Source organism: Saccostrea echinata, unplaced genomic scaffold (assembly GCF_033153115.1).
Source record: "Saccostrea echinata isolate AGI-Se365-2 ecotype Australia unplaced genomic scaffold, CSIRO_AGI_Sech_v1 ptg000001l, whole genome shotgun sequence".
Lineage (NCBI taxonomy): Eukaryota > Metazoa > Mollusca > Bivalvia > Ostreida > Ostreidae > Saccostrea > Saccostrea echinata.
Window position 1 is genome coordinate 30,431,816 of NW_026889750.1, and position 15,599 is coordinate 30,447,414.

At 33.0% G+C, this 15,599-nt stretch overlaps 1 protein-coding gene and 1 long non-coding RNA gene across 2 annotated transcripts in view; one reads left to right on the forward strand and one right to left on the reverse strand.

Moving 5' to 3' along the window:
* Positions 1–3,588: 3,588 nt before the first annotated feature.
* LOC133178073 (uncharacterized) lies at positions 3,589–8,961 on the reverse strand. Its single transcript, XR_009719965.1, has 4 exons — positions 8,873–8,961; positions 4,942–5,039; positions 4,471–4,547; positions 3,589–4,137 (listed from the first exon to the last, which is right to left on the reverse strand). It is a non-coding gene; the product is annotated as an uncharacterized LOC133178073 (long non-coding RNA).
* A 1,542-nt stretch (positions 8,962–10,503) lies between these two features.
* LOC133189292 (structural maintenance of chromosomes flexible hinge domain-containing protein 1-like) overlaps positions 10,504–15,599 on the forward strand; it is a 47,228-nt gene continuing 42,132 nt past the window's right edge. Inside the window, exons 1-10 of the mRNA XM_061324693.1 lie at positions 10,504–10,698; positions 11,035–11,113; positions 11,285–11,443; positions 11,649–11,731; positions 11,949–12,085; positions 12,257–12,389; positions 12,744–12,863; positions 13,024–13,187; positions 13,567–13,669; positions 14,213–14,423. Coding sequence (XP_061180677.1) covers positions 10,540–10,698; positions 11,035–11,113; positions 11,285–11,443; positions 11,649–11,731; positions 11,949–12,085; positions 12,257–12,389; positions 12,744–12,863; positions 13,024–13,187; positions 13,567–13,669; positions 14,213–14,423 — 1,348 coding nt within the window. The 5' untranslated portion in view covers positions 10,504–10,539. The remainder of the gene's footprint in view (positions 10,699–11,034; positions 11,114–11,284; positions 11,444–11,648; positions 11,732–11,948; positions 12,086–12,256; positions 12,390–12,743; positions 12,864–13,023; positions 13,188–13,566; positions 13,670–14,212; positions 14,424–15,599) is intronic.

Consider the following 15,599-nt stretch of genomic DNA (forward strand, 5'->3'; position numbering starts at 1 on the left):
ATGGATTACCATTAAGAGTTGTACGAACACGTTAGAATGAGTTATTTTTTGAAATTATAAAAATGATGATTAGTCAATTGAAGAACCGTATCTTTTTTCTGATCTAATAAGAAATGTAATGATTTTTTTTTTAATTTTAAAAGATAATTAAATTACTGAATTATTAGGCAGTATGTAAATGTATGTTAGAAACATTTACACAGACAATTGCATTGGTTAATTGTGATACAAAGATCCATTATTTGTACTGTTAAAGTGTTATAGAAATTCGTATCAAAAATATGGATTTCAATGTAAGGTATCAGCCCCTAACAGTACATTTAGTTACTATTCCCGTATTTTGTAGCCTGTCCGAGATTAGTCGTGAGAGACACTTGGTAGAGCACCTGACTAGTGATACAGGGGTCCTGGGTTTGATTCCCTTGTCTAGCCATACATTTTCTCCTTTCCTGTTTATAATCATACATACTCGTATACCTGGACTGACTCTAAATTGTTATAATTATATCTTATCCATAAATTTATACATAAACATGTGTATGTATTCAAATTGTATCACACATATCACACAAATGAAATGCATTTAGATTATCTACATTTTCTAAATAAATTGTCATTTGTACGTCCTTGGCTTATTCTTTAAAATATTATTAGATTGATATCCAGATTACTTTTTACATGATTTCGAATGTCATGAAAGTGCTTCATTCTCTACAGAATTTAATAATAGACGTAAAGTAAGGAAAAAAGTAAAATTTTTAATTTGAATTTATTATGACGGCATAATGATCTGACACCAAAACACTTACTAGATCATGCCATGATGTTACGTCACACTTTTATGACGTTTATTAATTGTGACATCACAATTGTTCAGCATTGAAGCCCAGAAAGAAAAAAAGGAAAGCATACTACATATTTGTGCAACTATGCTCTGCTGTGTCAGGAGAAAAAGAAGAGTCAGTGTAGAATTTGACCCAGCGGCAGTCAGAAGTAGTTCTATTGAGGAAAAAGCAAGTACAAGCACCCAGGAACCAAATACAGACCAAACCACAAACATACCAGCGGTTAGCTCTCAGTCCAAATCGTCCACTCACTCGTCCACTCACAGTAACGGATTTTTTTCTCGTCTTAGAGAAAGATTCAGAAAATTAAGGAGAGTGGGAAAAAACAGGGTATTACCTATTGCTACCGCAGAAAATGCTGACATTATTCCCACTGTCCCTGGGTTTAGACAAGAATTTTTTCTTGCCTCTGTTTTTAAAGAAGTGGAAGCATCTTCATCAAATTCCAGTCCCAGTTATTCGTCCAACGAGTCAGAAATGAAATCAGTATCGTTAATCTCGGCCATCTCCAGTACTGCCGTCACCTGTTTGCCGGAATTTGAGGATCATCACAGCAGTATTCTGATTGCGTGTTTTGACCGCTAGAGAACAAATGGAGAAGGTAAATGTTTTTTTTTTCGTTAATCAATATTTAAAATATATCATGTATTATACGTGTCTAAGTGGATTTCATTTATTTGATACATGTATATAACTTTTTTTTTTTTGTAAAAATGGAGAAAATCCAATTTATTCCATTCCTTTTAATTTACTCATCCCCATATCATTATCGATGGCTATATGTGGGCTATATTGCATTACCGAAATTTTCCAAAACTGGACGGTTATTATTTGCGAATTTTTTTCCCCTTTCATTTCAGAAAGAATATGATATTTCAAGTTTTGAATGAAGCATTTCACCTGAAGTTCAATGTCAAAATTCTAATAGTTATATATCTTTCTGTGATATAATCTTATTAAAACGTGTAATAATTTGTACTATCTTCTTCTCAGATAGAGCCGAAATATAATATTATGGCATTTTTGCATTTAATTTTAGATTCCTTACAAAAAGGAGCTGAAAGTATTTTTTTCGCAGCAAATTAGACCTCAGTCCTACAAGTTCTTTGACTGGAGATCTCTGATAACTCTACCGAGACCAAAAGACTACTACGTCATATATGAATCACAAAGACCTGTTCAGTATCATAAGTGACTCTGGTCGCGGTTTCCTCGGGAGAGTTTCTTTCCATTGGATCGTATGTACCATTATGAACTTCGCTTGTCGATACAGGGATCTTGCAACTCTTTTTCCTTCCTTCTTAGTAGGAAGATTTTGCAGAGGGTTAGGTAATGAGCCAATTCATTACTGATGATAATGACTACTTGTATATGTACGTCAATTTATATCTTGAAACTTGAAACTTTTATTTTCACTAAAGCCCCCACATGGGGTATGTTAGTACAATAAGATCAGTTTCACTCGTATGTATCGCTATTGACGTGTGTGACTGAAGGTATCTATTATGGCTGATATACACTAGTTTTCTCTATTCTGGTAGTGTGTGTTTTGATACCTATTTTGATCCATAAGTTTACAATATTCATTTTTATTATTTTAAGGTTAAGAAGAATAAAATAATTAATCAAAACAATGACTCGTGTTTTTTTTTCTTATGCGATTTAAAACTTCATGTATAAATATCCAAAGTAACAAACTATATACACACACACAAACACACTATTCCCTATTGAGAAGTTGATGGCCCTTGTGGGGGAGAATTAAAACGAGCCATCAACTTTTCAATAGAGAATAACACGCACACCAGAGACATATAAAACCATGGTTTTATACGTCTCTGCACGCACACACACACAAATCTTCCCGCTCATTTTTTTTCTTCCCTTTTCAGAGATGTCCAATCACACAAAATATTTTGTTAATTATAGATTTGAGAGTTCTTAATTTAAATTCATGAACCTCCACAAGATTATGTCTGATTTACTTAACATGCAAAAGTGTTGTTTTTTTTTACTGGCGTATCCAAGAGATGAATATCAGCTCGAAACTATTTTTCCAGAACTAGCTTACTGTGTTTTAAAATTATGCCAAGTATGGCCCTACACACTAAGAATAGGAAGATTATTCCTTTGAAAAGTGTTGGGGAGCATAAGAAAGGATTTATTCTAGTTTCTACTATTTTATTTTATATTGTTTGGTACATATAAACGTATGATAATCAACAGAATATCAACAGAACAGAATATACGGGGTGGGAGTTCTACATCTACCGGTACTGAAAAAAATTAAACTCCAACAATCTCTGGCAAACATAAAGTGGACTATAAATTTACTGGGAGCAATCTAAAATGGCCTGTTTAAAGAACGATTTTATCCTGGATCCACCTATGAGCACTTTTAATTTTTATTATTATTTCTGTGCCAAAATAAGGGTAAGGCTGGGAAAAAAAGACTTTCTAAGCTATCTTTGCTAGTTTAAATTGTGGACTTTTACTATAACTCTTTACAAATATATTTATCTGTTAAACATGTACCTACATGTGTATATCCAAAATTTTATGAAGGAATGTTGAGGAAGCAAAATCTAACTAGAATTAGCCCTTTCATCTCACTCTATGTGTATTTATGTAGGTGGATCCATGCTAGTAATAAACTTGTTTTGTTCATTGAATTATTAGAGTAATCCAGTAACAATGTCTTCAATCGTGATTGTACGTGACTATGCAAGTTAAAACTTAATGCTGAAAAGTATCTTCATTTTTTATGCATACATGAAAATTGTGTAGTATAATTGATGTTACAGTATCTAAACTGTAGGCTTAAAGCTGAACTTAACGAAAGAAACTACAAGTCGTAACAACAAAGGACATTTCAAGCAATCACTCATTACAAAGAAAAATGCAGGTGTTCAATGAATGTAATGTACAGGTTTGTAAAGTTCTCTCTTACATAATTTTAAAACACATCACATACACTAAAATAAAAATAAGCATTTATAAATACCCATTCATACAAAGATACAAATTAATAATTGAGTCTATGCATTTCAGAAAGCAAACATGTTGATACAAATTTGAACAGCAAAACCTTCCAGAGAGAGGGATGATCTCTGACCTTTTCCCTCAACTTTCATCAATGCTGCTATAAAATATGTAACAACACGAGAACTTTCAAAGAAATGTCAATGCTGATGTTTTCATAACACTACAGAATGGTACAACCAGCTGACTCGCCAGTCTCAATGATGGAGGGGTTCTGTCCCTTTTGAACCTCCCTGATGCAAGCAATAACCTGAAAATTATACAAAGAACATTATAAAGCATGGCTATCTGGAATGTTTTACATTAAATGTTTACATGTATGATGGGGATAAAATGAAGGAAAAAAGGCTCTTATTTTATAACATTCTCCAACAAAAAAAGTTTCACTACTTCTATCCACTGGGAGGAAATTTGATATAAGACAGGGAAAGAAGTCAGGGCAAAATATTAGTATATGAGTATATTTAACTCAGAAGGGAATGTAAAATAGTAAATTATCTAATGATACCCTAACTGAAGGACATGTTCATACATGTAAATCGAAGTACTGAAAACAATGTTCTTTCCATTAATAGAAACTTACATCACTTGCAACTGGGAATGCATTCAACTTCAGTTTAGAAAACACAAGTGTATCCCCAACAGTTACTTCAAAGGAAGCTGAAAATCAATATAACTTCAAAGGTCATATGTTCAAAGTAAATTCTTAAACTGCATTTGCTAATCTAAGCTAAAGAAATTCATATTTAAAAACAGTAAAACTTGCTTATAAGGAGGTCACTGGGACCTCAAATTTTGCTTGCTTATAACCAAGATTATTTATATTCCTGTAAGGAACACAGTGAAAATTGCTTTAGTACCAGGGGATTCATAGAAAATTACTAATAACTGAAATTTTCTTACAGAGTATAACCAAGTTTTACTGTAGATAATTATACAATATCAATAAAATTTGACGTATAATGCTACTGTACATATTTCTGGCTAATGCAGTGGACATCTGCAAGATTAACTAACTTTAATTCTAACACCTTAGAGATATTGGTCTACTTACTTCTTCTTCCCACAGTCCCTGTGACCTCAGCATCCGGAACCTCAGCCAGAATCTGTTGACGAAGTTCTTGGAAGCGAGGTCCATAACCTCATCCACCACTGAAACCAATGTTTTAAATTACTGTATATCTGTACTACTGTTAAGTCAAGTTTGAGACTGGTTTTTCAGATCATAAATAGGGATTCTTTGGTCATTTTTTATCAAAAGAATTGTAAATACCAAAGTTAACAACTGAATATGAAAAGTGGAATATAAAATATATGAAATGAACATATGATAAAACCAACAAGAGGCCCATGGGCCTTGATGGCCACCTGAGTATCATGAGTTTCTCAGGCTATGAGCACTAATGGACAGTGTTTTCCCTAACAAACAGATACCTGCTAAATTGACCACTTCAATACGCAAGTTTCGAGATTGTAGCTCTCTAACGATAGAGGCGCAAAAAGTATCCATATCAGCATGGAAAGTGGGACAGGTTGTTAATGTACACAAACATGCATATACAGGGGCTGACAAATCCCATTGCCCGACGCCCGGGGCTAGTGAATTTTAAGGGTGGGCAAGTGAAATTTTATCAACCACTTGCCTGAGGGCAAGTGACTTGAAAAAAAAATAAAATCCATATATGTCATAGATTTAGAGCTTGGCACAGGGGTTTGCATGATCTACTAGGTATTTGTCCTTTTTTTTTTTTTTTTTGAATATATAAAATTTGATAATAGTTTATTGTGGGGCAAGCAAATATTCAGGTAGGGCAAGTGAATTTTGACCATGCACTTGCCCTTGGACAAGTGTCCAAAAAATCTATTTGTCAGCCCCTGATATATAAATGAATGATGGTTAGGGCTTTTAAAATGTATCTAATGTTATGGAAAGATTATACATGAATATATAATGTCAAGCAATGATTTTATGATTATATTGATCTATATTTTACTTGTTTTACAAAATCTACTTTCAATTAGGATCCTTGAAATCAAAAGAACCATCATAGTTTTTGTGAAAAAGATGCTTCCTTGATTGTACAAACCTTTACTAACAAGTCAGTGGACTCTTTGAAATTATCATAAGGGAAAGAGTCAGTGTGTCATTCAGAATGCCGACGTGCAATGATGAGATGCATGTGTTGGAGATCCATGTCTCTTCCCTCGTCTGATATTTTCTTTCTATTTCCGATTTTTTGGTAGAAAAAAACTTATGCCCTTACTTAAATTCGGTGATTTTCGAGTTGATGAGAGCATCCCAATAAACAGTTATGATAGACCGGTATATCGATGATGTAACGTATCCAATATTAATAACTGTCCCACCTGCCAGTTTACACAGAAACAAAATTCCCCTCTTTAACAAAAAAGCGCACCAAGGGAGATAATCTCGAAACTTGCGTATTGAAAAAAATATCCCTTTGAAATAAAATCAAAATTAAATTGTTGTAAGGTCCACAGAGATTTGTCATAAGCCTCTGGCCAAAGCCTGTTACAATTGATCTCTAACCCTTTACTTTGAAATAAAGGGAATACACTGAATGGACCACCTGAAACTGGTCTGGACTTGTTCCATTTTGTAAGGATTCGATCATCATTGTCATATTCTTGCAACTTGACTCCTAGAAGTTCAGGGCTAAGATCAACATCTACTTTTTGCAGTTTATTTATTCTGTACATTGATTAAAGTGTTATTCTACTAACAAGAAGAAGGATTCGGTTATATGACTTTACATAAGTATAATATCTCATGATTTTTTTAAGTTGGTGAGATTTTAGAACTAGACTTACTCTAAGTTCTTAAATTTGTAAAACAGGGTTTAGAAGTAAAGAAGAAAAGGTACACTTGTCTTTATAATAGATTTCAATTTATGACTTCCTGAGAAAGATCCCTGGTCATTGGAGGCATCAACTTATTATTAATTTCTATTGTAGAGGGTTTGCTACTTATTGTAATCCTTTAAAAACTGTTGCTTACTTAAATGTGAAAAAAACAAACAAATATTTATTTACTTCATCTTGGTCCTTGAATTGATTACGAACTGTATTATGCTGCAGATTTCAGTTTAATCAATTTTAAATCAAATGTCAGATCACTTTAACTCCATAAAAGTACCAAGAAATTTAACTCTTCAGTGTGCAGAATATAGGACAAGCTGTAATCTCTAAGTGAGGTAAACTCCAGCACACCTGCATATGTGATGTCACAATGTGCCTCCATTACAACCACAAATGTATCATGGTAATTTAATACAATTTTTAAAAAAGTACTTTGACCTGATAGAGCTATGCTAATTTTATATAGATTCTGTCACAATTCATCATTATCCATTATACTTCAAACTGGTGAAGTGAATGAGACTTTTAACAATTTTGAGTCATTTATTTAAGTTGTTCTTACTATATCCTCAAAGTTTGCGTAAAAATGTACATTTTTTGGTTAATTAAAACATAGAGCAAAGACTCACTATACCTTTAAAAATACACTATTATAAATATTGGTCATATAAAATTAAATTATTGATCTATAAATGACAGTATGGTCATACAATGTTCCAATTTCTACAACTTTCATTTTATTATCGATTATTATTAGGGATCAACATTAACGGTTGTCCGAATGCCCGAGACAAGAAAATTTTCAGTTCGGGCAAGTGAAACTGTCGACATACTTGTCCGATTGGGCAAGTAAATTTTTCTCCTAGAAGTGTACATATTTATTGAGTTTACATTGATGTATAAATATTTACATTTCCAATGTCTTTGTCCGAGATAAAATTACAAATTGTAAAAATACTTTATTTCTACATAAATCTACTGGTTCATCGATAGGCGCGGTTAAAAAAAAATCACGTGCGGGGCGGGACACACAGAGACAGAAGCGGGGCTATTAGCACGGGAATTTGCAAATCAGGAGCATGTAAATATAAGGAATAACTGTCAGATTTTTTGGATTCATGACGATGATCAATCGATTGGCTTGCGTGATAATTTCATGCATAAACGCCTTCGGCGTTTATGCAAATTATCACGCAAGCCACTCGATTGATCACATCATGAATCCAAAAAATAAGACAGTTATTCCTTAAATAAAAAAAAATAAATTGTACAGTTGATTTACGCTAGGTACCTGACTGACATTGAATTGTATTCGGAATTCCTTGGTAGTGCTTCTAGATTATACCACCCATTTAAATATCCAGTTCGTTATTCTGTTTTCTTTCTTGGTAAATACGTTCTACGTTTATCTATGTTAACTTCATATTAATTAAGAAATAAGATTATTTATTCACTCAAAGAATATGTGACACAATGTATCCCTATCAAGATATTATGTTTCGTAACAACTATCTTCCTTAAGCGTTGCTTCACAGTTATCTCTGAAAATCGCGATTCTCAAAGCATTCTACATAAAAATAAAATTTTGAAAATATGGATTTTATTAAAAGGAAACAGAGGGTTATTGCTGCATGCCAGTGTGTACGTGTTAACAGGTTATATTGACAAGGACAGTGGTACATATTTATGTACAAAACACAGCATCGAAATTTTTTTCATATATTTAATTTGCCAAGTTGACAGTAGTGTATTTGGTCACACTTTTTCCTATCATAACATTTACAGTAATAAATAATATTTTTCTTTGCTAATTTTGGGCAACCAAGTTTTGCATTCGGACAAGTCAAAGTTTGAGATGACTTGCCCGAAGGGCAAGTGAATCTGAAAGTTAATGTCTATCCCTGTTAAAACAGGTGTAGTGATCTATCATAGTGATAATAATGACGACGCAATAGGACAGAATCCCACATCAGTCTGATCAGATGATTAACATCATGAACATCACATTCCAGTCATGATGAGTTAAAAAATACTCAGAATATACAATTTTCACAAAATGTGTATTTCAACTTAAAATTTAATATGAAATAGGTAAAATGTCTTACCAATATTCCACATGCACTTTGACCGTCATAATGATGTAGGAATCAACAACTGATTGTTTCCCCTTGTTTATTAGACCGCTAGGTTATCAGTCAACCAACTCATTTAACGGGTAGACAGACATCTCGGCCCAACGACACCTCGGCCCGTCACGTTTGACACCTCGGCCCTAACAGGTCGGCCCAAGATAATTGACACGTCGGCCCATATAAAAGACTCCTCGGCCCAAGCAAAATTTTGTGATAGAAATAATTAATCCAGTGTCTTTCTGACGATTTAACGATTTTCTTCATAAAAATCAAATTGGGAAAGGGTGGGGGTCTATGATAGATAATTGGTTCATTTCTATTTATAACTAAATAACTAAAATCATATACCTCCTTAACTTGCATCTCTTTCATGTGGAAAATGCGCAATATATATGCTAAGTAATACTATATTCAACATACTAGCAATTTCTCTGACGATTTGAAACATTTGAGATAGGTCAATAATCCGTGCATGAAAAGAAATGGATTACATTTAAACATTTTTTTTTTTTGGTGAGGTTAAAGCGAGAATAAACAGATGCAACCTTTATAATTTTTTTTATCTACAATATGGTTGAAACCATTAATCTTTCTTTAAAATTTTATGTTTCATTGACTGAAAAGCACACATTGATAGAAGAAGCGTAGAGAAAAACGGACTCGAGATAGTTTAGCGATGTAAATGAATTTATGAATGTACAAGGGACATTTAAAAGTTCTGTTAACTGTTTGATAAAATGTTAACTTTCGTGAGTGTTTACTTGGGAAATAAAATAGAAAATATCCAATGGATGTAAATGTACTGACTCACAATTAAGCATGCTCGTAATTAACACCTCATTGTCACCAGTATAATACACACTTGACACTCCAAAGGATGCGCCGTGGCATACTGCATGTTTGTTTATCAATTAGCAGTTTAATTATATGTCTTCTCATTCCTTGATTATAGTCAAAATGCTCATGGAAGGTTTTTTATAATCTAAAAAAAAAAATTGATCGCATATTCGATTATTTTTTTCAACCAATATTTTATTTAAGTCGCAATTTGGAAATATAATATATTTCGTAATGAAATTTTGCTTGGCCGAGATGTCTTATAGATGGGCCGACCTGTCTTAAATCTTGGGCCGACCTGTCTGAGCCGAGGTGTCATTGGGCCGAGATGTCAATGGGCCGAGGTGTCGTTGGGCCGAGGTGTCTGACATTCATTTAACGGTATCTATGCAATTCAGTCAGAAATATATTGGGTTCAGGAATTTTAGCAATTACATGATATTAAGAAGGGGTCAAAGAGTGAAGATGACTAATAAGAAGATAAGAAATTATATATGTACTGTCGTGACCATTTTTAAATTAACAAAGTTATCAGTTTATTAATGTTTTAAAAGTAATTTTTTTAAGTTTATTTGTTCCTTAAAAGTTTCCTTATACCTTGTTGCTTAAAGAAATATATAAAATTTTGTTTTAAAAACCCTTTCAAAGTATGTAAGCGTTCTTTACTTTTGCTATAAAAATTATAATAAATGTTTCTGTAATTGATAGAAACTGGATGTGGTTACCAACACCTTCGGAATTCTTTCGAGATGGTACAAATTCTCTCTACACCGTTTCCTCCCAAATCCCGCGTTTAATCAAATATGGCGACGAACAGACGAGGCAAGGAGGCAGAGACCCCTATGGAGGATGATGATGCATTTGTTTACGTGTTTGACAGGAGAGATAAAGATGCACCTGATGTTAAAATACCTACAGGAGGCTTATTTAGCTTTGAAGATTTCAAAGAAAGGGTTAGGGAGGTGAGTTAGGAAACGAAACACAACAATGTTTACAAACAAAGCCATCATGGCGTGGCTGATATAAACTAAAGATGCAAAGTCTAGAAACCATGAAGAAAATCGTTGAATTATATGATAAAGCAAGGAATTTTCAATTAATGAATGCAGGTAAAGCTACTACACAGCTAGATTAATCACCGTCTAATGTTGACAGATTTTCATTAAGAATCAATTGCAAGCCCCCCTCCTTTTTTTTAAATGTTCAATAACTTTGTGAACGACAATAATTTAACTGTCTTTCTGATGTCATGAAACTTTAATATTGCATTAACAATGCATTTAATTTTGTATTTGTAGGCCTTGCAAATCAAGAAGAAGGATAACTTTGTTATTGCCACAACAAACAGAGAGGAAATTAAAGATGATGAAACTTGGGGTATATCAAATGCTCAAAATAAATATATTCATTAAGAAAACCTTGCATATAAGGAGGCTTTTTCATTATATCTACTGCCATTCATAGCCACTTCTTGAATATAAGCAGTTGTTACTTATTTCGATGAGTGTTGTGACCCAATGCGATATTTAATTTTTTTAAATATCTCAGATGATATAGATAATGGAGACACTCTCTATGTTCTGAAGAAGATTAATCAAGAGCTCTGTGCCCCAGCAAATGAAAGAGTTAACTTTGTTCCACATTATGACACTATTGTGAAGGGAGGACTGTATGAGTACTATGCATCAGAAGGACAGAATCCACTACGTAAGAATAAAGTAGACGATTTTAAATGACCTGATAATTAATTGATATATAAATAGCCTTAATTTTGAAATAATGAATTCAACATATGCATTGTAGAAATTACTAGAAAATCTCGATTGATTTTGATCAATATTTTTAAAATACAACAAATGAATTGTAAAAAGTCTTGATTGTCATTAATCATTATTTTAAACATTATCCACAGCATATGCCTTTGCTGAGTTAATTGATAATGCATTATCAGCCACAGCAGAAAATACTGGACCCAGAAACATTGACATTTTATTGGTGAGTGATTTGTAACTACATGTATATAAATATAAGAGGTTAGCAAATAAAAACTTTTGGTATAGTACCTTTTCAAGAACTGGACTGAGAAATAAAATTCAAGTTTTTGTCTCATGCAGGAGCGAAAGTGATATTTTTGTACTGAACAATGGACTTGAGATTTTACAAGGTATAAGTAATTGCAAATCAGGTGAAACTATTTCTTATTGCTTTGTAGCATTTTGATGATGGGAAGCCATCAAATCATGCCATATTTATAATAGATAACGGAAAAGGTATGACACCAAGACAACTGAACAACTGGGCTATTTATCGACTCTCTAAATTCAAACGCAAAGATAAAAGAGGAAAAGTGTAAGTATTTTTACATGGTGATATAGATTCACTTGAAGCAAATCATGCTTAAATGTAAAGAAAAGATGTTCTCATGTATAAGGGCTTTTTACTGAAATTGAAATGTTGGCATTGTTTTTGATACAGCCTGGTTCTTTGATTTAATAACAATTTATTTATTATGTTTGACAGGAGCTTTATTGAGGGGGAGGATGATGATGAGGAAGTAGAGCAGAAACAAGCCCCTCTTTGTCTTAACAGTGATATCTCTTACTTTGGTGTGGGAGGAAAGCAGGCTGTATTCTTCATTGGAAATTCCACTAGGGTAAGATTTTGATAACCTTTGCAATTAAGAACTTTGTTACATCTCTTTTCTTTTGCATGCATTCACAGTTTTATGGCTGAGATGTTTTTATTATAGGTTTAATTCATTTCAGAAAAAAAATATATATATACATGTATATGGGGGAAATATGGGACAGTTATATAAGCTACATGTATTTAACGATTCTACAGGTCTCTAAGCCCTATTTCATTTTTTTTTAAGAGTTATTATCTTTTTTAGAAATTTTAGACATTTAATGTATTGCTCATCACAAGTGTCATGCAATACATACATGTATGTACTTGTATATGGAATGTTACATTACTTTTTCATGAAATATTATGTGACTTGTAGATGATGACAAAGGCTATGGATTCTCAAGATATTCATGAGCTGACAATGTCAAAGGAGGAATTCAAACAAAAAGAGATCAACAAAGAGTCGGTGTACAGTGGCTTCATCAGGAATAGAAAGGTTAAACATTTTACTGTCATACAATAATGTACAGAATGTGTTATCAACTCTTGAAATGTAACTGTTTGATTTGTAAGGAAACACATTCATGAACTTTATCTTAATTGGTTTATAATTTAAATGTTAGAATTTAAATGAAGTTGATTTTATGGTGTTGAAGGTAGGGGACTCATCCCACATTCAGCCAGAAAATGAAATCCTGCAAAACATCATTAAAGAAGAAAAGAAAAAACAGAGTTTTACTGTTGTGGAAATAGGTGGCATCAACCCAAGTCATGTTTCGTATCTTAGACATCATATTGGTGACTGGACAAGACAACTGGCGTAAGCTACATTGAATTTATTGTATCTTTAAAAAGAATACATATGGCCTATTTAAAATTGAAAAACATTTTAGACATATTCAGGTATTTACCTTTATAACATTTTATTTTCTTAAAATTTCCAGAGCAATTATCATAGAAATAGCATGTAGCATGTAATATGTTTTATTTTAACTCTCAGGTTATTACAAATTTCTGTTATCTTTGTTTCAATAAGCAGTCACCTTGTAGAATAGATAACTTGGGTTTAACAAGACCTCGTTTTATTATAGATGTAAAGAGTAAGCATGGCGTACAATAGCAAAGTCGTAAGAATTAACTGAACATCGAACCCAATTAAATTTACTTAACAATTTATCCTATTGTTACAATCTTTACAGGCATATTTACCATTACTACATCCATGGTCCAGAGGGGAATCGAGACATAGATGATGATGCAGATCAAAGACCCAGCACTCCATTCAACAACATCAATATCAGGGTACAACACTGCCTTTCTTCTTAAGCCTCAACTATAGCATCGCCAGGGCATGAAGAGTATCATTCCATTTTTCATGATTAACTTCCAACATTTCTTGTTTATAAGGCTCAGAATTCATTTCTTTCTTGCCAGATTTACACTGCACTGTATTTCAAATTTGCAAGGAGGCTTTTTAGTATAAAATTGAAGGTCAAGTTCAAAGTTGAGCTTTTCTATCCATGCTTAATACTTTTTTGAGGGACAAAAACTGGTTATTAAGGAACACATTTTGGTAATATTGTACCATGAAATCATTAGTTTTCATGGGGGTTAATTTTCATTGATTTCATGTTAAGGAGAGACCTACAAATTCATTTTCTCTATGAAATTTCGAAATATGTTTGTCTAATATAACTCTTCAACATTTTCTGATTCACCAAATCAAATCCAGTGAATTTTTCCTCAACCCATAAAAATTTGACCCATTAAAAATGGATGAATTTATGATATACTGGTACATGTATACTTTTATTCTCAAGAATAATTAGGAAAATTGTTTTACAGGTAAAGCTGAATGTGAAAGGAAAGCCAGCAACAGAAATAAACTTGCGTGACATACAAGACGACATGCAGTCACTGTATGTCAGGAACTCAGCAAGTCAGTTCTTCTTTAAGGCAACCACAGAAGGAGCGGGGGTAGTAGAGGGAATTATCCGTTATCATCCCTTTCTTTATGACAGTGAAACATATCCATCTGATGTTAATGATCCACGAGGTACTTGCTTTAGAAATAAGAATTGTCTTGGTGTTTCTTAGTTAGCAAGCAGAATTCCCCTAATTTTGAAATATTTAGTACTAGTATGAATTTTTCAGTCATGATACCTTGTAGTTAACATACTGATGCAGAGAACCATAAATGATTTATTTGCTATACACTAGTGCAGACAACCTTGTTTTAAGAAACCTTTCAGCGGAGGAAGGGAAAAAGGTCATATATGCTAGGAGGTCTTTTAATACAGGTTGCATACTTTCCACAGTGTTCAAAGGCATGAATTTACATGTAATAAGCAAATAATATATAATTGTAAAAATATACAAATTGTAGTTGACATTCATTTTATTTCATGAAGTGTTTACAGGGGTAGACAAATAGAATTTTTCAGTACTTGCCCTCGGACAGGTTACCATCGTAAAATTACTTGTCCTACCGAAAAATATGCTTGTCCCACTTTTTTCTTAATTAGCATAAATTTAAAGCATTATCGTTAAACATTAAATTATTTCTCAACTGATACGTACACTACATCGGGGACGAAACTAGAAATAAAATAGCTTAATTTTTTGCACGGAAAAATTTAGGGGTAAGTCTTGTTCCAGGGAGATTTCTTAGCTTGTGCAGTGCGCATAATTTAAACTTTTCTCTGTATTACTTTAACATCCCAAAAATACTGAAAGAGAAAAAAAAAATTTTTGAATATTATAAAGTATTTGATTATGAAAACCACCACTGCATGTCGATTGTGACTTTCAGTGATCGCCAGTCAACAGCTCCAATTTTAATATCAGTATAACACGTTTGTACTCACGGCATGAATTTTTACATTATTTTTTACAATACCTAAAAAGGTCTAAAATCCTCTTCAACTTTTTTGACATGGAATCGATAGCTGCTATGTTTTACGTCCTGTGTGTATTTTAACTACACATAAATGGGTAAATTCTAGAGGAGTTCCGACCGAGTATTCGATGTAGTGATGAACAGCAGCGAAAAACAGGTGCTCTACTGTGATTCATTACATTTCAACAGCGATAAAACAAACAACATTTGATTTTTTGTTAACTGGAGAAGCACTTGTCCGTGGGCAGGTACCACTTATCAAATAACTTGCCCGCCAAACAAAATTGGTTGTCCCGGGCGTCGGGCAATGCTATTTGTCTAGCCCTGGTTTAT